The sequence below is a fragment of the Ambystoma mexicanum genome, chromosome 1q (genome assembly GCF_040938575.1).
Source record: "Ambystoma mexicanum isolate Mex_15411 chromosome 1q, UKY_AmexF1_1, whole genome shotgun sequence".
NCBI classification, from domain to species: domain Eukaryota; kingdom Metazoa; phylum Chordata; class Amphibia; order Caudata; family Ambystomatidae; genus Ambystoma; species Ambystoma mexicanum.
In genome coordinates, this window is record NC_090922.1 from 667,016,095 (window position 1) to 667,042,236 (window position 26,142).

Sequence of the window (26,142 nt, forward strand, 5' to 3'; positions counted from 1 at the left end):
CCCTAGAAGTCTCCAAGAACTTCTCAACAGGTGCACTCATTGTGGGTCAATGTCCCTGATGTTACTGTTACAGCAAAAAACATCAAAAAGAGAATAAATGAGCACTTTCCAAAAAAAAAGATGGAGTGCTGGCAATACGCAAAATCTGGAGAGCCTCGAGACCACACTCTTTATCATGCGAGAGCAAGTCGATAACAGAAGAGAGAAAACTGCAATGGTACCCGACAATACCACCTCAGAGTGCATGCAACTCTCGCACGCTCAGAGCCTGGAAGAACAGAATGATGGCTTGAATGTCTCTCTTTCGCATTTTCCGACGGCGCCTAAGACTTTAAATATAGAAAGAAAAGACCAAGATGTAAATCACAACTCGAAATCTCTCCCAGATGCAACTCTTACATCGCTCAGCTTTGTTCTGACATCACTGGTAAATGTCTTCGAGCTACTTAAAGCCGAAGTCCATTACAATTCAGGTGCTTTACTGGAACTCAAAAAAGACATGGGAAGCTGCGAATCGACCCTGATGTGTCTTAGTATGGCAATAAATAATGATACATCTAAATTTATCATGGATATGAAAGATTCCATGAAAAGGTTGGAAGCAAACACCACCACATTCAACACAATCACAGAAAGCGCAGTTAAATGGATCGAGGCGCTGTTGAGAACAAATCCTCATCAAAAAACAACAAACCGAGATACAAGTGAGCACATTGCAGTGGTCATGGGTTCCCCAATCACTCACAGACTGAGTGAGGTTTTTGAAGACACACCACTCTCTGAATCCGTTCTGGAAGAGTTTAGAAGACTCGCAAACATGCAAGACGTCTTACCAGGAAAAGAAGTGGTAATAGTAGACTTGCTGGGCATTGGCACAATTCTGAGAAAATAGGTAATTTCATCAATCCAACCTATATGCAACCTACCTATATGCAACCAACCTATATGAATGGCCGAAAGAAACATAAAAAGAAAAGAAAGGCTGGTAAAGAAGATGCCATCCCTATTCCCCTATGGGGAGACATTTCACAGGGGGTCATGCTGGTGCATCCACATTACAATAACCCCCCTGGGAGTGGTGCACAGTGGGAGGATAACCTGGGAAGGGAAGCCCTTTATGGGACTAGGGACGGTTCTCTTCAGGAGATGTGGCATAACCCTGCTGAAAGTCATTCAACCCCTTTTCAGAAATTAAATTCCCCTCCCATCTGCTCTGATAGTGCTGATATATTTAATTGCGAAACCAATCCAGCATGTTCATTCATGCAAAGTAAAGAGCTAACCAATATTGACATTGACTTATTATATCTGAAACCATGAAGATCACTCGGATAGACCGAAGTGAGCAGTCTAGTTCTTTAACAGATCGGATTGGTTCAGAAGAACTCCCTTTCTTGACTCCTGTTAACTGTTAATAGTAGACTTGCTCGACATTGGCACAATTCTGAGAAAATAGGTAATTTCATCAATCTAACCTATATGCAACCTACCTATATGCAAGCAACAACTATATGAATGGCCGAAAGAAACATAAAAAGAAAATAAAGGCTGGTAAAGAAGATGCTCTTCAAACCCATAATAAATCTGAACGAAAAAACTAAAACAAAAGTAACAACAAAATAAAAAACTCAGTTAAATCAAGTTTTGTTCGAGCTATATCTTTCGTAAGTAATGAATTAGTTAAGTCTTCGAACCAAGGCAACCCTGCTTACCATTATGTTCAGTGGAGCATACAAACATGTCATGCGACTTTTCAGTTTGAGCTGCAGTAGCAGAGATTCTCCAGTGGCAGTTTGCGCTCAAGGATACTACGGTTTGAATTAGAATGGTTAAGTGTTGGAATTATGTAAAATGGGAGTTTGCTGTGACTGCCAAACTTGGAGCTTTGTTGAAATGTCAAACCAGGAGTGACAAGCTATTTGGGAGCTTTCTAGTACTGCTGGGTTCACTGTGATTGTCATGTCATACAATAACCAAGCCATTACATGGCATATCATTATATGCTTATCAGGATATATGTTTGGTCATTTTATCCCAAAATATGTATCCTGATATGGATTAAAATTGTTCAATTTCGCTGCAATGAAGCATATACAAAATAACCACAAAAAATGGCCCAAACTCTCTCATTTTGCATATATTACAGAGATGGATGGTAGTGATCATTTTCATAATGAGTTGAGAGGATTTCTTTTGTGAGAACCTCTTCACCATGCATCCAATCTTGAAATTGCTATGCATAACAGATCTTTCTTGACATCAACAGACTATGCCTAACTATGCTGTCTTATTTTAGAATAGGCAGGTGACCAGCAGTTCCATAGACATCAACTGTGGAAACAACTAAGAAGTAAAATGTAATTTTGAGAATCATGGCTAATGCTACGTATGCTGATACTTTCTATATTATCAATCAAGAAAATCTTGATTGGTTAATAGATGGAATTTTTCAGATTGACTTTCTCTGTTTGTGTTCAGAGACAAGCGTGGCCCTTCCCCGTAGCCACTCTGCCTCCTCTGATTAAAAACAAAGATTAATATGCCTGCTGGACTAGGTATCTATAGTAGACAAATCCCAGGGCAAAAATTCCCCTGGTCCAATAATGGAGCCATAATGGTGCCAGGTTGGAATTTTTAAGCAAAGTCTGTCTGCAAATATGGAGAGAAGAAAAACTCCAATAAGTCTTGATCCAGTCACCAATTGAAGAAATACACTACCAAGCTGTTCAGATCAGAGTAATGATAAGAGTGAGTGAGCAAGTGAGTGGTACCATTTCTATAGCATACACAACAAACTCAGTGTCAGACATTTAAAAGTGGCATTAAAAACAGTTTAGAAAATATATTTTTTCCAATAGGCAGTAATAGTAAGGCACAATCTGTCTACCAGGGAGAAACCCAACACAGGCAACGCATGCCAACCGATCCGAGATTTTGCTCAGCAGTGCCAGAGCACTATGCTGCTGTGGCAAGGCTGATGGCCTTGCACGCCAGCCGGGTACTGATGCCCCATGACACATTGATGGCTCGTATATCACAGCCCATGATGTAGATTCCAAAGCTTTGGCTGCCATGCTGGTGCCATGACAGTATTATTGTACACTCTGATGATCCACCTTGACCCACTGATAAATATCATAAAAACATTGATATGTATTGCAAATCTCTGTAAGAAATTATTTTTAATGACTGAACATAGGATGTAAAATGTGTTATTTTAGAAAAGATATTCACTGTTCTGATGTTTGTGAAACTGCTTAGAATCACATGCTGTGCATATAGTCCAAAATCTAGTGGTAATTGCAGAGAATTTTATCTTTGTTTCGAAGATCGAAAAGGGACGTCGACATTGGCATGACTGTAAAACTATCCCCAATCTGACGTGTAGCGTAACCAAAATCCTTTACGTGTCGAGGTCCCACAGATAGTTTTTTCCACCTCACTAGTGAGTTGCACATAATGCAGAGTTCTTAAGAGTTTTATATTGTTGTTTCCTGTTTCTTCGGCGGGTTCGCTTGCCTTCGATGACTACTCGATGGCTGTTCTGTGCCTGATCCTGTCCGCCGTTGATCCATCCCTTGACTGCTCAATGACTGTGTTACACGTGGCCTTGGCCTTCCGGCATGTCCTTTACAGTTGGGTGAGTGAGGCCTTGTTCACACTGACTTCTCTTTTAATTGTCTTTTCTTCACCCCTTCTCTCCCCTTTCCTTTGGTCTGGCTTCCATTTCCCTCTACTATGGAGAGGACGCCTTTCGAGTTTTGTCCGTCTTACAATAGCGAATTTCCTTGGAAAGACACCCATCGCCGATGCAATAAGTGTCTCCCTTGTGATCACGACAAGCGTAACTGTAAAGCTTGTAAGCTCTTTTGACCCAAGACCGGTGGGTGGCATATGCAATGCAGGCCGAGAGTTACTCCCCCGCTGGCACCGTCGCCTCAGATGAGGAGTATGTGAGCAACTGTGGCACCAATTTGTAGGCCGTTGACCTCGCGCTCCCACTTGTCAGTCCCTGGCACCAACAAGCATGCCGCTGACAGTGCTATGGGGAAGCCACATCCTGGCGACAGGGAAACACAGGCACCACCTGCTCTAAAGTACACAACCCCTAAACTTCCCTTGGCATAGCTGTTGAGGAAGGTTTCTGTGCCTGCAGGCCTGTGGATGTCCTTGGCGGTGTCTTCTGTACTTCGCCCTCTGCGCACCTGTCCTATGCATGACAGTGAAGCCTCCTCTGTTTCCGGCGAGCCTACTGAATCTATGGCCTCCAACGCGGTAGCACCGAAAGTCGCAGTGTCGCCGAGAGACAAGGTAGCATCGAAGGATGTGCCGAAATGGGTCCACTCATCAAAAACACTCCCAAAGGTGTGAGAAAAGCTTTCCAAAGATAATTTGCATGTTCTGGACTCCAATAAGGCCTCCTCTTTGCCTGAGGACTATTTGCCGGCCTCTACTCCTCTTTCTGAAGCCCTACACCAAGACACAGCTCCTCCTGCATGGCCTTTCCCCCCACCTGATCCCTCAGACTCCTCTGAATGGACCAGGAACACATTTAAGGCTTGTATGAATACAATTTCAGAGTTCATTAACTTCTCAGGACAATTTGATGATACTTTAAAGAGACATAGGGATGTTTACCCCTGTCCCTCTTAAGTCACAGAGGCTCCACTCCCCATGTGGTCAATTCTCATCTCTGGTGGAATCCTATCAGGACCCCCAGGTGGGTCTTTTCTGGATGAACCAGGTGCCCCTGCTCAAGACATTTTCTATGTCCAAGATTCTGGCCAGGACGGCCTAGGCTCTACTTATCAGAACCCCGACTGGAACCCTGTAGATGACCAGGGCACGTGGCCTACCACCCCCCACATGACACAGACCCAGCAAACATTTTCCTGGATGCCCCTCCTACTCCGCATACCAGGGACTCACCTATTATTGGCCAGATGGTGTTCAATACCCTTCTAAAAAGGGCTGTTGATCACTTTCAGATCACCCCACAAAAAGCTGTCCCTGATTCAGACTTTGTCGAACGTATCCTTAAGGTAAAGACCCCCGTCAGCCAAGCTATCCCTTTGTTCAACTCAGTCAAGAAGCGTCTGGCCCCCTCATTGCTCACATGTGCGGTTAATCCCTGTGTGGAGAAAATGTTCTGCCCGGCTCCTTTTGACCCACTGTACATCAGGGGCCATGCCGTCCCAGGCTCCCTGGTCATCACCACTACACGTAAGAGGGCAGAGGTACCACTGTCCTCATCAGAATCCCCTTCCGACAAGGACTGCAAGGCATGCAAGAAATGAAATGCCCTTGGCAAGCGTGTTACCACCTCTGCCGCCTATTCCACCAGGATAGACAACAATACCATGCTACTGGTGAGCTACAGTGATGTTCAGTGGGGTCTCATCCAGGAGGGCCTCCAAGATGTCCCAGACAACGCTCGGACCCACCATTTAGCAGTGGTTGCGGAGGGACAGCAAGTCACCCCGAATATTCTTAAAAATACCTTGCACTCTGCATAAACTCTGCCGAAACTGCGGGGAGTGTCCTTGCCCAGGGGATCCTTCTCAAATGCCACACCCTTCTAAAAAATTAAGGTTTTAAACCGAAGACCTAGGCCTCCCTGATCAATAAGCTGGTGGAGGAAGCTAACCTTTTCGGGAAAGCAATTGATGAGGCTCTGGAGACCACCAAGAAGCAGCACGAGAACTTAAAATTGCTCAGTTGATCTTAGCTAAGCCCTTCATCTAGCGAGGCAGTTACAACACCCGCCGGCCCTTTTGGGGGCATATGGTTCGCGGGGGCTCCAACTGAACCTCAGGACAGGAATCCCCCAGTGGGTTCTAGTCTCCTCAACAAATAGGGTTTCATCAGGAAAAGGCAGAGGCAGAAACTCTGCTTCCAGAGGCTTGTCGGCCTCCACCTCCAAGTGACTCAGCAGTACAGGTCCCCTCCCACACTTCCCTGGTCGTGGGATGTCTAACAACATTTATCCACACGTGGGAGGGGATCGCATAAGATCAGTGGGTACTCAAGACCATCGCCCACGGGTACTGCATCAAATTCCTCCAGCCACCCCGCTAACATCCACCTGGGAGCAGACAACTGGCATCAGACCATCTGCACATCCTGTTGAACGAGGTCCAGGTCCTGCTGGAAAAGGCTACCATCGAAGTCATCCCTCATTTCCAGGTAAACAAGGGTATTTATTCAATATACTTCCTTGTACCTTGTCCAATCTCAAAAGTTCAGGATGACAACTGTTAAGAAGTAATCCCATTACTGCGGCAGGGGGATTACATGGCCACATTGGCCATGAAAGATGCATACTTTCACATTTCAATGTTGCCAGTGCACATGCACTATCAGGTCTCTCCTTTGGTATTGCCTCAGTCCCGAGTGTGTTTACAAAGGTACTAGCGCTAGCAGCGACTGACCTGCACAGGCAGTCCATTCCTGTGTATCCTTACCACGATAACTGGCTCATAACTGGAGGCACATACAGAAGATACACACCTATTAGACTCAGGACTTGTCTTCAATTCCCTAAAGGTCCACCTGGCCGTTCTCTCTGAGTATACCACATCCCAGGGCAAGGATTCATGGTGGAACATTTCTGTCATTAAGGTGGTAAAAAGAACTCAACCCCTATATCCAACCCAACTCCCAGATGGGACTCGAATGTTGTCCTCACATAGTTAAAGGGACCTTCTTTCAAACCAATGCACAGGGCTAGCCTTAAGGCCCTCACCTATAAGACTGCCTTCCTAGTTGCCATCACCTCTTGGGAGGATAGCTCAGGGGCAACCTGCTCGCCTTGGAAGCAAGACAACACAGAGAACCACAGGTTTGATCCCCGGGTCCGTGCTTAGAAGCCTCTGTGTATTAAGCGTGTTATAAATAACCTATCATATCACCTTGATAAGGAGAGTTAGTAAACTGCAGGCTGTGAGAAACCAAAGGGTGTCATACCCGCTAGTCCTCAGGGACTTGTCATCCAGGTGGCTAGGACACGGCCATCGCTTTTGGATCCAATACCTAGGGGTGGACCAGTGCAAGAGGATCACCTAAGTGAGGGGTCTTCGGGAGTGGGGGTGAGGCAGCCGATGGGGTGACACAGTATTCCCCCCTAATTTGTTTATCTAACCCATCCTATTTTTTAGGATTTCCCGCGCTCCCAACTCCCCCTTCCTTTTCTACACAAACACTGGGCCGAGGAAGAGGGTGACTGAGAGTAACAACACTAACTTTCACACATTGTACTGGACATATCCCGCTAATCGGGTTAGGCAAAGTCAGGCACTTGACTCTAAGTGCATAAATCTAATTCTACTTAGCTCTCCTCACACGAATAAAAGGCAGAAACTAGAGACACACTCTGAGCAAGGCCGAACACAAGTATGAGCAGAACTTCCAGGGCAAATGCAAAGCTGGAGCAAGGCGATGGACTAAGGGACAAGAGCAGCGGGTTTATAACCCCAAGAGTTCCCTACTGGAGGGTCGTTGCCTCTGACAGGCCATGGAAGACACGTGGAGAAGTCCAGATCCCACATCAGAAGGTTTCATCGTGTTTCAAAGACACCAGTGACCCTCCCAGGTGAACAGCAGAGTTGCAGAGACTTGGTCAAGCCTGTTGTACTAACCTTGACACGTGAATTGGAAATTGTAAAACCAAGAAAGAGACACACACAGTTGGTGAGTTGGCAAGTAGCCTGAGAGACCGGTGTGAGTTAAAGTTTGAAGTAGCAACATTATATCTCAAGTGAAGGCTACACGCGTGTGGGTGAGATGCATAGAAAGGCAGACCTGTGAATGAACTTTGAAGTAAGGACAACTGTGAAATCAGCGATATTAAGTAACGGAGTGGTCCGGCGAATGGAAGTAGTCCACTCGAAAGTCTCTGTAAAAGGTTCATTGTTTGAAGTGATAAAGCGAATGAACGCAAAAAAGAAGTAAGCAAAATTAACTCCTAGAGAAGGGGACAGTGAAAGTTAAACTGTGAACCTTGAGTCGAAGCGGTCCTGTGGTGCTCTGTAAAGAAAGCCACGCACATTCGAAAGTCTTCAACAACCCAAAAGTGGTCCGAGCCCGACAGAGTGAGACCCAAAGTGTAATAAGCTTGGGGAAGGGTGCCCCCTTGCAAGTTTTGTTGAACTTTGTTGTGAGAGGTCTGAGCCTGACTTAGGGGAACCTATGTGAACTTTGTTGTGAGAAGAGACTTGAACGTGGAAGGCTAGATGGGCCTTGACCCATGTTTTGGAACTGTTTGTGTTTAGAGCCGAGCCAGAGTGTGTTATCCTGCCTACAGGGACAGCCTTACCCCGAGGGGTCTAATGTGGGGAGGAGAGCTGGTTCAACCACATTTAATTTTTTAACACTGATCTTTCCTTTGCATACATTTCTCCTTTATACACTTTTTGTACAAGACATAAGACAGTCATTAGGTTTTGTTAGCATAGGCCATTTTGATTTGACAGACTCTCGAGACTACTCCTATCTTAATTAAAGGGCAAAATAGGAGTTTTTCCAGCCCCAACAGCTTCAATAAAGGTTTTAAAATTGTACCTGTCAGTGTAATACTTGTGATACTATCCCTCCCCTACAAAGCCCTCTCAGTTTGGGACCCATTTGTAACTATTCACAAAGACAAGGGGCCTCATTATAAGTTTGCCGCTCTGGTAACAATGGTACAGGTAAGGTTGCCGGTATCGGTGTTAACGGACCGGCAAACTACGAGTCTGCGAGCGGGTGCCCTTCTGCCTGCAAGGTCTGACCTGGCAGGCAGAAAGGCACCCGCTCGCAGACCTTGACGGATGCACCGGCACCATTCATGAATGGTGCTGGTGCAATTTTCCTCCCCATTCCCATTGAGTCCAATAGGACTCAAATGGGAATGGGGAGTCATATTTTCGGGCGATGGTCAATTACCGGGTCCGCCGGGGCTGTAATGCACTGGTAATTTCCCATTCCCGGGAAAATTCATGACTCCGGCGGCAGCCGTGCCGGTATTTACCGGCATGGCTACTGCCATACTCGTAATGACCCCCAAGGTGGTTTTGCGCACACACCCACGCTTTGCACCCCAATTCATCTTGAAGTTCCATGTGAATCAATCAATCAAACTTTTCACTTTCTTTCAAAACCCCACTACTTTGACAGAAAGAAGCCTCCAAATGCTAGATGTCAGGAGAGCAGTGATATTCTACCTTGAAAAAGCTAAGCCACTGAGAAAGACTCTTTGTCTCTGTGGCAGCTGGTAGAGAAGGGGACCCTGTCTCTAAATCACCTATTTCCAAAAGGACTGTAAATTGCAGCACACTGGTACTCTCTTGCCAAGAGTGACCTACCTTTTGCGCTTAGAGCTCATTCTACTCGAGGCACAGGGGCCAGCATAGCATTTATTGCAAATGTTCCTCTAGATTCCATTTGCAAAGCAGCAACCTGGAATTTTGTTCATACATTCACCCAACACTACTGCTTAGACAGACACTCTAAGTCTGATTATCAGGTGGGACAAGCCATGCTAAGACATCTTTTTGCTACTGTCACTTCACAGATCCCACCACCTTCAGTTTGGTACTTCTGGCTAGTCTATGCACAGCATGTGATTCTAAGCAGATTCACGAACATCAAAATAGATACATTGCTCACCGTAATAGTATTTCTGATGCTTTTTTCTGCTTAGATTCACATGCGCCCACCTTTCCTCCCCTCTTGGAGTAGAAGGAACATAGACATTTTACACCTTCTTTCTTCTGTACTCACTCACGCTTCTGTAAGGCTTCCTCACGGCAGAACAAAAACTGGAGGGACGTTGACAAGTGAAGGATTTTGGGTACACTACACGTCACCTTAGTGATAGTGTTACAGTCATGCCCATGCTCCTTTTCGATCTGCAAAAAAAAATGCAATGCTACGCGGTTACCACTAGTTGTCAGACTATATGCACAGCATGTGAATCTGAGCAGATACAATCATCAGAAATACGATTACATTGTGTAATGTATGTCTTACCATATTACTTTAGAAGAAGGTAACCTACAAAAAAATGATAACTTTAATATCTGAAGAATGAGTATGTGCACAAACTAGACAAGAATAAATACACTTGCGAAAATCTGCAGGGATTGTTGGCCACCAAAAACCTCATTGAACTAACTTTATTCAACTTTGATTTCCAAGTGTGCTGAAGTGTCATGACTCAATCAATTCTTCAATCTGAAAATTCAATATATATTATGCCAAATTAAGTGTGTCCGGCGACAATAATGCATCCTTCTTGATTAATTACACAGCAGAAGGTGCAGATAACACAACTCCCGGATGCCACCATAAAACCTTTATAACTCTGATAATAGAAAAGTGTGCTAAACCATCACTCAGACATGCCTACTCCTAATTAAATCACTGGTAAGCAGTTAAGCCCTGCACCTTGGGCATCACACCTCACATACCTCTCACAATCCCCACTCACACAAACACCCCAAACACTCATGCATCTCCAAATCACATAACAATATTGACATCCTATTCACTTCCACTTGCAAACCTCCAGCCAAACAGTCATGAAACGTCTTGCTCATCAATGCATAATCTCCATTACTCCATGTCTCAGGCACCGTCAACCTCATTACCCTCAAACCACTCTTTATCACAGAGCCATTGGAAACGGATATATCTGTATGCATCCTCTGCATCTTCATGTACCCATGATACAGCATTCAGAGCATCAGTTGAAAAGGGAATCTTTAAGGCCTTGTGAAAGTTCACCTTCAGGAACCCACTGTACCTCAACTCCTGGAAGCTCCTCAGTCACCAATCCCCCTCTCAACAAACCCAGACATCACACTTTGATTTATTCCATTGACCATTGAGACGAGATAGGCATTACTCATGGAATTTACGTACCTCATCACAACATCAACTGCCAAACGATCAAAAATATCCTTTTCTAAATCTTAAGCCTGACTTCAAGCCACAAGAATACCAGAAAAGTATTATTTCATATACTAAAATCAATGATCATACAATGATCATACAATAACTCTTCAATGACCCTCTCCCACCTGGATGGGGGCTACACAATGTTGCAGATGTCTCAGCCTACAACTTGACCACGCTAAAATCCACCCAGCACGCGGCAGCTGATGATGAATTACATGAATTAAAAATGATTGAATACATTTGACCACGTAATGCCCCGGCTGAAGGTGCTGGCTTGGCACTCCTCCAGGCAAGTATCATCTTTGAGAGAGCTTCATTACATGAAAGGCCGTGACAACTGATGCACCCGCCAACATGGCTGAACAACTCAAAATAATTGCGGTTATCACAACAAGAAGCCACAACATTGACAAGATGGAAAACAATAATTTATAGAATGGTATTCTCATGCTAAGAATTAGTGCCCAGGAACAACATTAAAATTCACATCTGAGTCACTCCTTCCCTCAGGTAGTCCAGAAAGAAACCAAAGACTATTAAAAATATCCCATTAGCCACTGAGCACTCTCAGACCTTTTCCCCTCATCTTTGCCTGCTATACACAATAAAAGTCTGCTTCCTAGCTGTGTTTATGCTATAAAACTTTTCTAGCCATGGGCGTAATTATAGGGGGGGACAGGGGGTTTTATTCCCCCCAACTTCTGTGCCATGCCTTTTTGCCCCCCCCAACTTTTGGAGGGAGGGCAGGTGGGCTGCAATCATCAATTATGTAATTGGACAGCGCGAGCCCTGTTGGGTGCCCAGCAAGGTTTGCGCTGTTTCATTACATAATGCAGAGATGCCAGGCAGCCGCGCTGCAACACATTCAGGGCTAGGATGCCCTGCATGGCTCAGTCCATCACCCTGGCTGGCCTGACTCAAAGTCAGCAGCCAGAGTGCTGATCAGGGTGTTGCAGTGCCTGGCGCCTGTGCTGGCACTCTAGCAGCAGCACTTCCAGGGGACACGGCACGGAGAATCGCTTTCCGGCTTTCTGTTTGTGTGACAGACAGGAACTAGGAAGCTCATTCAGCTTGCTGGTTTCTGTCTGGAGGTGTCTGAGTGCGAAGATATGTGGAGCAACTCTAGAGTCATTAGGCTTTTCCATTATAATACCATGATACATTAACATAAGCTTTGAAGTGAATCAGAGTCACTGGCAGAGCTGCAGATAAGGTACAATGGGTCTCATTATGAGTCACCCGGTATGGAAATAACAGTAGCGGTAAATCCGCCGCCACCGTTGTTTCCATACCGGGTGATCTCGAGTCCTGCAGGCAGAAGTGTCATTCCCGCCAGGTCTGACCTGGCGGGTTTAACACCACCTGCCTGCAGGCGGACGTGGAAACACCGGCACCATCCCGAGATGGTGCCAGTGTTTCCACTTCCCCATTGCCATTGAGTCACATCGGACTCAATGGGAATGGGGATTAAACAAATTCTGCCTCCGGCATTCCCGAGTCACCGGGGTTGTAATGCCCCGGTAATTCTGGGAATCACAGAGGCGGAATGGTAATTCGAGTCTGGCGGTAACCTGCCGGAATTCCAGGCACGGTTACCGCCGGATTCGTAATGAGGCCCAATGTGATTAAATTATTTGCTCAGGATCACACACTTGGTTAAATGGTGAAAATGGGATGTGGACAATTTAAGCGACCACACACATCTTTCCAGGTTTAGTTGATATAGATATTTGTTAAGGTTTTTGCTTTACATTTCATGCACTTAAATAATTATTTATAGCAAAGCATTGGAAGCTAACCACATTACATAATAAACTAGCCTTTCATAGTAAACTAACCATACACTATATACATTGTCATAGAAATATGTTGAGCAATGGGAGTATGGCTTTAATTTTATTCTCCCCATTCTGCATGCAAAGTTAGATTAATGTGAGCCTGACAAATCCCCCCTGGGGTTTTACAGCCATAGCTATTCTTCCATAGAGCATTCAGCGTTATGGACCCTTCTCATTTCTAATCGCTCCCTCCCATTCACATTTTTAAAGTTACAAAAGACCCTGCTAATAGTACCCCCCCTCTCCCTCCCATTAGTGCCTACTCGCTCACATTGTAATGTTCTGTTGATTCAGAGCAACGTGAGGACCCTCTGCTGCCCGGAGCTCCTTGGGACATTGTCCTGGCAGTGGGAAACCTTTACCATTTGGAACAAGCAGGAATTGCTCAGCACACATTGTCCTGCCAGCGGGACACCTTTGCCGTTGGGCGCCCTCTTTGATGTGCCGAATGAGAGAGTTATCCCAATGAAAAAATTTCCGGTCTGGCTCTTAAATGAACGTCGGGGGCAACTCGCCCCCCTCTGCCTCTCCCACTTGGTACTCCACTGCTTGGAGCCATTTGAACACAGGAATACATACCTTAATTTTAATCAGTCAAAATCTTGTAGAAAAAATCTATCAGCAGGCACATATAAGGTGATGTGCAAAACCCTAGTTTGGAGATATATGGCATTTAAAAATTGATACCAAGTATACTTGGTCACCCAATGCACTGCGTTAACCAATGGCTTCTGCCTTTGAATGAAAGGAAAAATCAAGGGAATTGCTGACATTCCAGTGAATATGGTCCTTTCGGCCATGGCTTTATAGTTCAGCTAGGTCAAGTTAAATTAGCCCAAAATGTCAGGCATCAGGGGGTGATGAAGTCTGGTCTGCTTAATGGGCACTGCGCCACTGTTTCCATGTGTTATTCTATATGTAGATATAAAAGGTGTGTGCACACACTGTATGTTTATGGAGGTACTGGGTGCATTTGTGGGTGAGTGAGAGTGTGTGCAAGCATATGTGTGTTGATGTTTGTGTCTGAATGAATGATAAATAATGCATTTGTATGTTCTACTGGAATTAAGTTTGTCAATGTTATGTTGTGTCACTGGGTGCATGGCAGGCCGGATGAAGATGTGTAGGGCCCAATTGAATTTTAAAGATAGACCACCAGTCATATGTAAGTTATAAGAGAGTGTCAGCAATGGACTGTTATGGTTTAGTAGTGTTACAGAATAAAGCACATGTGAAATACGGGCCACCCCCGTCTCCTGTTTTTCAATGTTCAGACCACAGCAGGTGACATATAGATGACCTATGTCATCATATAGCTAAATGACTCACATGACTCTTGTGATTGTGCATGGGAAACTTTTGATTAATTTATTTCACAAAACTAGTTTCCTCATTACAAAAATATAATACTTAAAAACATGATTCACAACATATCACAAATACAGAAAACATGTTATCGAGGGTTGGTATACAAACAAACACAGACTGGATTTCTCACTGTGTCATCTGATAGTGAGTTCTGCAAAAATGTACGAAAGGGTTTTTTCTAAAGAATTTATAGCTTCAGTTGGTGAACAACTTTTAAAGATCAATTGAAGAACTCTGAACACCATAGGGTATTACCAAAGTGTAAGATCTCATTATCACACAGTGTTTGGCATCAATATTTTCTTTTCATTTGGGACACAATTCACCAATTTTTTCACAACACACATGCATATGTACTACTCTTATACCCCTGTATCTTCATTGTTATTCTATGTCTCTTTGAAGTACTGAGTGTCTGTTACTTCTGTACATTTCCCAATTCAAGTAGGATTTTTTTTTAAATGATGTACTCTATTATTATCCATCAGGGATTTAGGTTGTTTGACCGAGGTACCAAATCACAGCGAAATTGACCGTAGTCATTTTCGCTGCGAAAACGTTTTTACCTCGGTACAAAAAACCAAACCAATGTACCCCCAAACCACCAGTACAGCCATAAACCCTGACGCTACTTACCTTTTCTCCATCCGCCTCCTCTTCTGTACACTGCAACGTCAGATCCATCCATCTAACCCTGGTCGGATCTGATGCTGAAGGGTCACTTTTTCTTCTTTTTTTTTTTGTTGGGTCTCCTGCCACCAATGCTGAGGAAGTGAGGGACACCCCCGCAACCGCTGAAGTAAAAAATACTGAACATGGGGACACCCCCGTAACCCCACCTCTTCATGCTCGGTACCTTCAGCTTCAAACTAATGGTGGTGACCAAATTCAGTCAAATCTACCATTCAACCAAATTTTATCAAACAATTTGGCCGAAACTAACCCTAAGAGCCACCACCTGCCCTCTCTCTACCCCACCCCTGTCCCCCCCCAACTTTTTTAGCAAAGTTACTCCACTGTTTCTAGCCCCTACACACATACACGTACATATCTACTTTCCACAGTAGCTGATCTACCGCAAGTAGTGTGAGTCGGAAGGGTATCATGAGCCAACTCTACATTAGGGGTGGGCGAAAATACTGCTGGCAAAGCAAAATGGGTGCAATGCGGCCCTAATTTCTGGTCGACAGCTTCTTTTTCACAATTTCCTATTCTAGACTGAAATTGTATTTCTTTCCCAAATTTCATATTTTTTGCACCAGATATTGGTCAATTAGGCTGCTGAAATGTTTCACAGCACCTGATTTGGCCAACATTTTGCAAACAATCGTATAATTCAGGCAGAAATTACAAATTTGAGTGAAAAAGTTCCCATTTTGCATCTCTGGAGAAATTGACAATGCACGCTAATTCATCTGTCTAGTGAATTTTGCCCGTTTTACCCACCCCTTCTCCAAATATGTCCTAGCCAAAGCTCTGGGAAAATATTTTTAGAGCATACGTCACAAGAAATTACAAAACCATACTGAAAAAAGATATAACTTAAATTGCTTGACAATTCTTCTGACACTGCCCTTGATGTCACAAATCAAATTAAGATTAATATAATCTGTCTGGGTTGTTCAAAGAATACATGGTCCAAACCATAAATACCTTCACTGAGAACAAGGAGCCTTCATCTCCAACTGTCTATTCTCGACCCCCATCTCTCTACTCTTTGCTGTCCTTTCAAGATTTGTTAAATTCTATAATGATGCCTACCGCACTCTCCTTTCTTCTTATTCTCTTCACTCCCACTGCTCTTCCGTGGCCACTGCCTCGCACTCTCCTCTCTATTTCCTGTTTGATTACCCACCTCACCCCTCACAGCCACCGCTAGTCTACTTACAGCATCCACACCTGACTGAGTTATAGGCTGGCTGATGTGATTGTACTTCCCTATCTCAAGTTTGTGAATTATTGACTGCCCTCAGCGTGGCGCTGCGACCTTGGAGTGAAGGAATTGGGAATTTCAATTCCAATTTGCCACCTTAGCTTTTGAACATTGTTTCACGTATCAGTGGAGCAAACGTTCAAGAGGGGCATTTCAAGTGTTTCAGTTTTATGTGGAAGCTTAACATGACTTTTAGTTGATGGATTTTGTTACGGCGCAGTGTAATGATCAGGTAGATCACTGTGCCTGCATCCCCCGGCCTGCATTTCCCTTCCCAACTACCCCAACCCACCTTTACGGCGGCACACTTCTGTGTGTGCCACCTACACCCTGCTATCACTGCGGTGTCAGTGGCTCCCACTAACGTGGGTTAGAGTTGGCGCCACAGGGTGCTTTTCTTTTTTTTTTCTTCTTTTTTTCCTTTCTTGTCCCCCGCTTACCAAAATGGTTAGTGGGGGCACACCTGCAAATCCCGACTCCCGTTATGGCACTCAAGTAGAGCGGGGGACACCCACGCAACCCCCGCTCTGCTTGGGCAAGATTTCATTACGATTCCGCAAAAAAGCTTGCTGTGGTGTATTGCAGGCAGCCAGGAGGAAGGTCAAGCAGAACCAGCAAACAACGGGCGCTATCTTTATCCTTGATGATGAGAGCATCATCATTGTCCTGGATTGTGGTACTCTTCATGATGTACCTTGGCTGACATTTGGGCTCATAGCTCAGAATTAATTTGCTAAGGCATCCAGCCAAGCATGTAATGACAACAGTGATTGGCCAGGAATTCACTTTCAGGGCCCTAATGGGTATCAGGAAAAAAGTGTTGCAAACATGTATTTTTTTAAATGCTCCCAATGCACCTGGTTGTGAGACAAAGGGAAATCTTATTAGATTAACAACCTCCAGAATCAAATTGTCTTCATCTATTCCCAAGTAGATTGTGTGGTTGTCAGTAATCTTTTTCAAGGGTCTTGCGTTCACAGATCGGGAAGTAGGAAAGAATTTGGAGTGGTCAATGTAAAAGGCAAGTTGTTGAAGGCTTTTTCAGGTGTGCTGCTGCAAACATTTGGGCTTGCTGTTTCTTGGGTTAAATGGTGCTGCGTCTCTGCATGATTCCTTCCATGTATATGCTATTTACAGTCCTACTAAAATTGACTACTTTTTGTATCAAGGTTATGGCTTGTACTGGCACCCATCATACGTCCCTGGATTCATTTCTTGTTGGGGACTTTAACATGATTTGGAACTATTTAGATTCTCCTTATGATTAGACTCCACAGAATTAGTTTGAACCCCAAGAATTGCACAAGCTCAGTCATTCTCCCCCTCACAACCAGGGCAACATTGTATATTCGAATATCGCCGTTTAGGTGTTCGTTCACTTCATCTGTGAAATATGATGATTTGTCTCCTTGTGCAGTTATCTTTTTCAACACTCCATCAGCATTCACCATTATCAAAAGACAGAAGGGGGGCACGGGCGTGGGTCTTGCTGCTTGTTTTGCTGTTTTCTCCAGCCCACTGCTGTGCTCTGAGACTCTGACCCCATGAATACACCAGAGATCCCCCCCGCTAGGGCAAATCCTGCGGGGGGAAAAGGGCGCAGGTGTTGGCACCTGAAGGAGGAGTTCTCATCCTGCTTGTATTGCGGTTTTGTCCCGCCCGCTGCTGTGCTTTGACACTCTGCCCCATCAAGACACCAGAAAAGCTTCAAACTCCTAATCCCCCCGCAAGGGTGATGCCCGTGGGGGGACAAGGGCACGGGTGTGGGCGCCTCCAGTGGGAGTCCTCAACTTGTTCGTATTACTGTTTTCACTGCCCGCTGCTGTGCTTTGGAGCGCCACCCCCATCAAGACACCAGAAAATGTTAAAACTCGTAATCCCGCCGTGAGAGCAAAGCCTGCGAGGGGACAAGGGCACAGATGTTGGAGCCTGCTGGGTGTTTGAGCTCTGCAACTCCCAAGGCTCTATATGTCTGTGGTTTTTAGTTTGCTGTGTGGAGTGGCCTATTTACTGAGAGCAGACACCAGCGCCTGAAAGGGCTGTGGACCGGATGGAAAGACTGGTCCAGGCTGCAGAATATGGTGGCTAAGGACTCAGGTTGGTCGCTGTGCGAACGTAAAGCAGACCAATTATCCTGTGCCGAATTGTAGCTTTTGTTTCTCGCATCAGCTGTGCCCACCGCAAAATTAAACATAATAGAGCTATTGTTGAGTCCAACTGATATGTTGTGTGGTATACATTGACTTCAAAGAATTAACAATAACAAATCACTTTTATAATGAATTAAAAATAACTAAAACATATCAGATTTTTTGTTAGAAGTAAATATAGGGGGTGGGTTAAGGGATTAAAAGGGGTGGGCTGGGTGTTTGTGGGGGGTTAGTAAAGCTGAGGAAACAGGGGGGTTAGGAGGTATCCCCCTAAATTGAAAAGCAAAAAAGAATTCAAATTGTTTTTGTAATTTTTTATTTGTTATAAATTGAAGTTAGCCTGCAGCCCTGTGTAAATATGACCCAGAGGACTGTGCTCTCAGGAGCTAACGTAATCCCTTGGGGAATAGATCCTTATTTAATATTAATCCGCTCAGAATTCCAATTTTTACGGTCCACTAATGGTGACATGTGATAATCATAACTTTTTATCAAGCCATTTATTTCCATGCCCTTAGCCATTTATGCGCCACAATGGTGATTAATTTAGATCATTGCCTATCCAATGCTGTTGCTGTATATAAAATGTTATGTTTTCTGTTGTTGATGTGCAAATTATTCTACAAAACATTACCAAAAATCCTACAACGAATTATCTTCAAAGGTACAGTTATCTATGAGCTCCATCACTACTACCAACATGTAATCAATTCACCCTTTGGCCACATTGTACAACACTTAGGCCTTAGTGACTACCAACACATTTTGTTGCTCTATAAAAATGAAACATATTCAGGATTGTTTGGCTACTGCAAGGATGAACATACGTAGAGGAAATATTTATCTTCTGAAACAGCCCCAAAAGGATGTGCATTACCTATCTGAAATAGTTTGTTGTTGCTGTGACAAACCACTTTTCTATGGATGCTCCAAATTAAGACAGACATGGTTACAACACCCCAGATTGAAAGAGTAATGATTAGCACCTCTCTGAAATGCTTGGACCCGTTTCACAGAAACTTACCCTGTCTCAGAGAGATCAGATTCCAATTTGATTCTGATAAGTACGTTTTCCATGATGAAGGTGAACTATGTATGGTGCGATTGCAAACAGGTACTGTATTGCCTGTGAAGATGCAGAAAATGGTGACGGGGCTAAAACCATGTAATTCTCCTGGGGATAATCATCTTGCCATATTTATTCAAATCCATTTTTCTTGGTTTCTAGAGAATTGGGTAACATGGTTGCCAAGTATCATTTGTAAGGCAATTTATGGAAAATTGGTCACTTTGTCCTCAAGCCTACACTTGACCCAGAGTTTCGAAGTAACTTTGGCCTATAACATCTGTTACTTTCCTGGGGTGGAACTTGGGGTGGTTCACCTTTGGATAGCCGATGAGCTCTTTGATCAAGGAAAAGGTTCAGGCACACTACCAATCTATTTTTCAGGTCTCTAGCACAGGGATAGTGACCCTGGAGGCCCTGCATGATGTGAACCAGGTGCTGGATGAACGAAAGTTTCTGACTCCTTGTACCGCTGTATTTCTAACTGCATTTTGGAACAACTGACCACGGGGCTTTGATTGACCTCTTGCATCATCAACTGTGTTTTTGTTGTTAGCTGATTAGGATGTCAGGGAGTCAGTCACAATTGATTAAACATTGGTTAATGGGCAAACAAGGTCCCTGTGCAGTGGAGTAACTTTGCTGAAAATGTTGGAGGGGACAAGGGTGGGGTAAAGAGAGGGCAGCTGGTGGCTCTTAGGGATAGTTTCGGCCAAATTGTTTGATAAAATTTGGTTGAATGGTAGATTTGACTGAATTTGGTCACCACCATTAGTTTGAAGCTGAAGATACCGAGCATGAAGAGGTGGGGTTACGGGGGTGTCCCCATGTTCAGTATTTTTTACTTCAGCGGTTGCAGGGGTGTCCCTCGCTTCCTCAGCATTGGTGGCAGGAGACCCAACAAAAAAAGAAGAAAAATGGACCCTTCAGCATCAGATCCAACCAGGGTTAGATGGATGGATCTGATGTTGCAGGGTACAGGAGAGGCGGCAGATGGAGAAAAGGTAAGTAGGGTCGGGTTTATGGGTGTACTGGTGGCTTAGGGGGAGATGGGTTTGGTTTTTTGTACCGAGGTAAAAACGTATTCGCAGCGAAAATGACTAAGGTAAATTTCGCTGTGATTTTGTACCTCGGTTAAACAACCTAAATCCCTGATGGATAACACTAGACTACATCATTTCAAAAAAACATCCTCCTTGAATTGGGAAATGTACAGAGGTAACAGACATTCAGTACTTCAAAGAGACATAGAATAACAATGAAGATACAAGGGTATAAGAGTAGTACATATGCACGTGTGTTGTGAAAAAATTGGTGAATTGTGTCCCAAATGAAAAGAAAATATTGATGTCAAAAACTGTGTGATAATGAGATCTTACACTATGGTAATACCCTCTGGTTCTCAGAGTTCTTCAATTGATCTTTAAAAGGTGTTCAACAACTGAAGCATTCTTTAGAAAAACCTTTTCGTACATTTTTGCAGAACTCACTATCAGACAACACAGTGAGAAATCCAGTCTGTGTTTGTTTGTATACCAACCCTCGATAACATGTTTTCTGAATTTGTGATATGTTGTGAATCATTTTTAAGTATTATATTTTTGTAATGAGGAAACTATTTTTGTGAAATAAATTAATCAAAAGTTTCCCATACCCAATCACAAGAGTCTTGTGAGTCATTTAGCTATATGATGACATAGGTCATCTATATGTCACCTTGTGTGGTCTGAACATTGAAAAACAGGAGACGGGGGTGGCCCGTAAGTCACATTTGCTTTATGCTGTAACACTAGACTACTACACCATAGAGTCCATTGCTGACGCTCTCTTAAAATTACATTGGGCCCTACACAGCTTCAGTTGGCCTGCCATGCACCCAGTGACACAACATAACATTGACAAACTTAATTCCAATAGAACATACAAACAATGCATTATTTATCATTCATTCAGACACAAACATCAACACACATATGCTTGCACACACTCTCACTCACGCACAAATGCACCCAGCACCTCCATTGACATACACTGTGTGCACCCGCCTTTTATATATACATATACAATAACACATGGAAACAGTGGCGCAATGCCCATTGAGCAGACCAGACCTTATCACCCCCTGATCCCTGACATTTTGGGGTAAGTTGACTTGACCTAGCTGAACTATAAAGCCATGGCCGAAAGGACCATATTCACTGGAATGTCAGCAATTCCCTTGATTTTTCCTTTCATTCAAAGGCAGAAGCCATTGGTTAACGCAGTGCATTGGGTGACCAAGTATACTTGGTATCAATTTTTAAATGCCATATATCTCCAAACTAGGGTTTTGCACATCACCTTATATGTGCCTGCTGATAGATTTTTTCTACAAGATTTTGACTGATTAAAATTAAGGTATGTATTCCTGTGTTCAAATGGCTCCAAGCAGTGGAGTACCAAGTGGGAGAGGCACAGGGGGGCGAGTTGCCCCCCGACGTTCATTTAAGAGCCAGACCGGAATTTTTTTCATTGGGATAACTCTCTCATTCGGCACATCAAAGAGGGCGCCCAACGGCAAAGGTGTCCCGCTGGCAGGACAATGTGTGCTGAGCAATTCCTGCTTGTTCCAAATGGTAGAGGTGTCCCACTGCCAGGACAATGTCCCAAGGAGCTCCGGGAAGCAGAGGGTCCTCACGTTGCTCTGAATCAACAATGTGAGCGAGTAGGCACTGATGGGAGGGAGGTGGGGTACTATTAGCTGGGACTTTTGTACCTTTAGAAATGTGAATGGGATGGAGTGATCAGAAATGAGAAGGGTGCATAACGCTGCATGCGTTATGAAGGAATAACTATGGCTTTAAAACCCAAGGGGGATTTGTCAGGTTCACATTAATCTACGTGATGCTATTGTGACTTTGCATGCAGAATGGGGAGAATAAAATTAAAGCCATACTCCCATTGATCAACATATTTCTATGACAATGTATATAGAGTATAGTTAGTTTACTATGAAAGGCTAGTTTATTATGTAATGTGGTTAGCTTCCAATGCTTTGCTATAAATAATTATTTAAGCACATGAAATGTAAAGCAAAAACCTTAACAAATATCTATATCAACTAAACCTGGAAAGATGTGTGCAGTCGCTTAAATTGTCCACATCCCAGTTTCAACATTTAACCAAGTGTGTGATCCTGATCAAATCATTTAATCACATTGGACCTCATTACGAGTCCGGCGGTAACCGTGCCTGAAATTCTGGCCGGTTACCGCTGGACTCAAATTACCATTCCGTCTCTGTGATTCCCAGAATTACCGGGGCATTACGACCCCGGTGACCCGGGAATTCCGGAGGCGGAATTTGGTTAATCCCCATTCCCATTGAGTCCGATGTGACTCAATTGGAATGGGGAAGTGGAAACACCGGCACCATCCCTTGATGGTGCCGGTGTTTCCACGTCCGCCTGCGGGCAGGTGGTGTTAAACCCGCCAGGTCAGACCTGGCGGGAATGACACCTCCTCCTGCAGGACTCGAGATCACCCGGTATGGAAACAACGGTGGAGGCGGATTTACCGCTATCGTTATTTCCATACCGGGTGACTCATAATGAGGCCCATTGTGCCTTATCTGCAGCTCTGCAAGTGACTCTGATTCACTTCAAAGCTTATGTTAATGTATCATGGTATTATAATGGAAAAGCCTAATGACTATAGAGTTGCTCTGCATATCTTCGTACTCACGCACCTCCAGATAGAAACCCGCATGCTGAATGAGCTTCCTAGTTCCTGTCTGTCACACGAACAGAAAGCCGGAAAGTGATTCTCTGTGCCGTGTCCCCTGGAAGTGCTGCTGCTAGAGTGCCAGCAGAGGCGCCAGGCCCTGCAACACCCAGATCAGCACCCTGGGTGCTGACTTTGAGTCAGGCCAGCCAGAGTGATGGACTGAGCCATTCAGGGCATCCCTGAATGTGTTGCAGCGCGGGTGCCTTGCATCTATACATTATGTAATGAGACCGCACAAGCCTTGCTGGGCACCCCAGCAGGGCTCGCGCTGTCCAATTACATAATTGATGATTGCAGCCCACCTGCCTCCCTCCAAAAGTTGGGGGGGACAAAAAGGCATGGCACAGAAGTTGGGGGGGGACAAAACCACCTGCCCCCCTATAATTACCCCTATGTCCCTGTGCTATTTAATCTTTACTCAGAGTCTTTGGGGATCTGGTGCAAGGTGCAGATTCACATGCACCAGTAGAGAGATGACACTCACATTAACAAGTGTGTCTTTGTTCGCCAGAACATCCATCCCCTGAGAGAATGAAGCATGAATTGCTTCCTATTTCTTAGTTTAAGAATTCTTCTATGAAATGAACATATCATAAAATATTTCAACCTTCAAAATCTACATTAAATAAAGCAATGCGACTGCTAGGGGGTGCAACTATAATGGCTTCCGAGTGATGATCTCCATCACACCCAGCATAAATAAAATGATTTCTCCCTAGGTGAACTCTAGGGAACTGAGGCTGCAGGAAGGCAATGATTTAATATGCCTTTTCTCTCACTGCTATGTCTGTATTTATGCCTCTAACACCACAACCTCTACTCCCGCATTCTGTCATTCCTGCCGAAGTGTTTCTCTCTCACCTTTACAGCTAACTCTCTCACATCCACCTGTCCAGGCCCTTGTCATCTCGATATCTGTCATTCTCTCATTGGCATCATTCATTTTTCATATCAACTCCATGTTGCTTATTTTATTTGTTCCCATCAATACCAGTTTGCCTTGAATCTCATCTTTCCTTTGCTCCCAGTTGATGTCCTTGTTTCCCTATATCCAAAAATTGCTCTGTCCGCCATCGATCCCAATGTCTGCCTACTTTCCAACCCTACCTCTCATTTCCGTCACTCTCAATTTCCCTCTGATATCTTGGACTCATTCTCTGAAAAAGAGTATCTTTTAGTAGTGTCAAAATGATAGTTACAGCAGCCCTTGCAACGCTTCCATTACTTGGCTGGTTCCCCAGCCTCACATGAAATTGGTAGAAAGTCAGTTTTGTTAGTTCAATCTCAGTCCCATTTCTTTCTGACAAATTCTAGAATGTGAGTAGATTTTATATGAATGGGTATGATGTATTGGCACCAAACCCTCCCAGCAACTCATCAATGTCTTTGATCAAAAAACAGAACAGCAAATGAAATGCTCCTCTCTGAGGAGCCATACACTGTAGCAAAAACAAGGTTTGGGGCATCTAAAGATGGGATGTGTCTAGAAGGGTAAATACTTTGACATTGCAATGCTGCTGGGGACTTATCATTACCATGTTTTCGCTCATCTTTGGTTTTTATATGAAATGCTTATTCTCCCCACAGGTCTGGAAAGGTTTAAAGGCAAATATCTACACAGCCGTGAGTACAAACACCCAGCTGAGTTTGAGGGCAAGAGAGTGCTCGTGGTTGGAGTCGGCAACAGCGGAGTTGATATAGCTGCATATATCAGCCATGTGGCTTCCCAGGTACAGAAAGCGTTGCATTGTGTCCTCAATTAATGTTTGCTGGTCTAATTCATGGTATTTACTCAATGTATCTGCCCATAAGTCAGCAGGATTTAAAACTGTTGCTATACATATGGTTCCATGCTGTACTTGACTGCACCATGATGATCATTTAAGACATTGTTCCTTGTTTGAGAGATGACCATGAAGAATCCACTACCGGATTCCTTGAACAAGAAATTCAGACAGTTCAGCTTGTAAACTGTTTTCCTGAAAGACAGTTCTAGTAAATTCCCGACACCATATCTTAGTGCAAAGGTATGTTGGTGATGGACCCCACTCTCTTTTTTTGCTGTGATAACAGGATGTATCTTCTGCCTTCTCATAAGTGCAAGCTAGGTTTAGAAAACAGTCAATAAAGCTCTTCTTAAATGCACCAGCTTTTTTTTTTATTTCAACCTCATTCGGGATTTTGTAGTTGAGGAAGTGCTGTCTCCTACTGGTTGAGGCTGCATAATCCTTTACCTCTGTGGATTCAGGCCTATAGGCGGTAGACTTAAAAAGACTTCATCATGGATGAGGTTTGTGGCCACATTGAATGTGGAAGCCAACGAGGATATGCATGGCAAGCACAGCAGTATGCTTGGATCACAGGAGATTATAGGAGTCACTTGAGTCCAATGCTCTTATTGACAGAAAGGGATTGTCCCTCTTAAATCAAGAACTAATACCGAACTAACTCATGGCTATGGCTATTCAAATGCAAACAATGTGATCCCTTATGCAACAAGCACCCAAATACTGGAGAAGGGACAGAAAGACCAATATTCCTATATCTGTCATTCTAAAAGACCAATATAATACAGATTTGATATTGGAACTGTCTTGATGGGCAAAGGAACGTATGCAAGTGTTTTGCTTCATTGGTAATATTAAGCTCAGTGAAATACATTACTGGCCAACCATGGTATAAAAGATTCCCTACAGCTAAATGGTGTTTGTGAATAGATCAGTCATTGTGGCACAATGACACAGAGAATCTGATTTAAATACAGCATACATCAAATCTGTGCCAAGAGCCCCCCACATATTTCCTTCCTGACATTTTCAAATGACATTGAGGAAGGGATGTAATAATCAGAGAGCATGAGGGGACAATTGCCCTACTTTCCAGAGTCGGGGGTAGTGAAAAACGTATCCCCCTCACCTTCCAGAGTGGAAGATGCGGGGCAGAAGGGCTCACAGTTCTTTCTTTCATCACCTGCTGTCAAAAAGACAAGGTTAAACCACAAGCATTGAAATCAGCTCTGTACTCAGTCAAAAGCAAATGCTATCAATTGGGTACCCTAACTACGCAGATATCCAATTATCACTGC

The 26,142-nt window shown here is 44.1% G+C and overlaps 1 protein-coding gene across 1 annotated transcript in view; it reads left to right on the forward strand.

The window, feature by feature from the left end:
- LOC138535037 (dimethylaniline monooxygenase [N-oxide-forming] 2-like) overlaps window positions 1-26,142 on the forward strand; it is a 546,576-nt gene that overhangs the window by 107,151 nt on the left and 413,283 nt on the right. Inside the window, exon 4 of the mRNA XM_069641264.1 lies at window positions 24,645-24,787. Within this exon, the coding sequence (XP_069497365.1) occupies window positions 24,645-24,787 (143 nt within the window). The remainder of the gene's footprint in view (window positions 1-24,644; window positions 24,788-26,142) is intronic.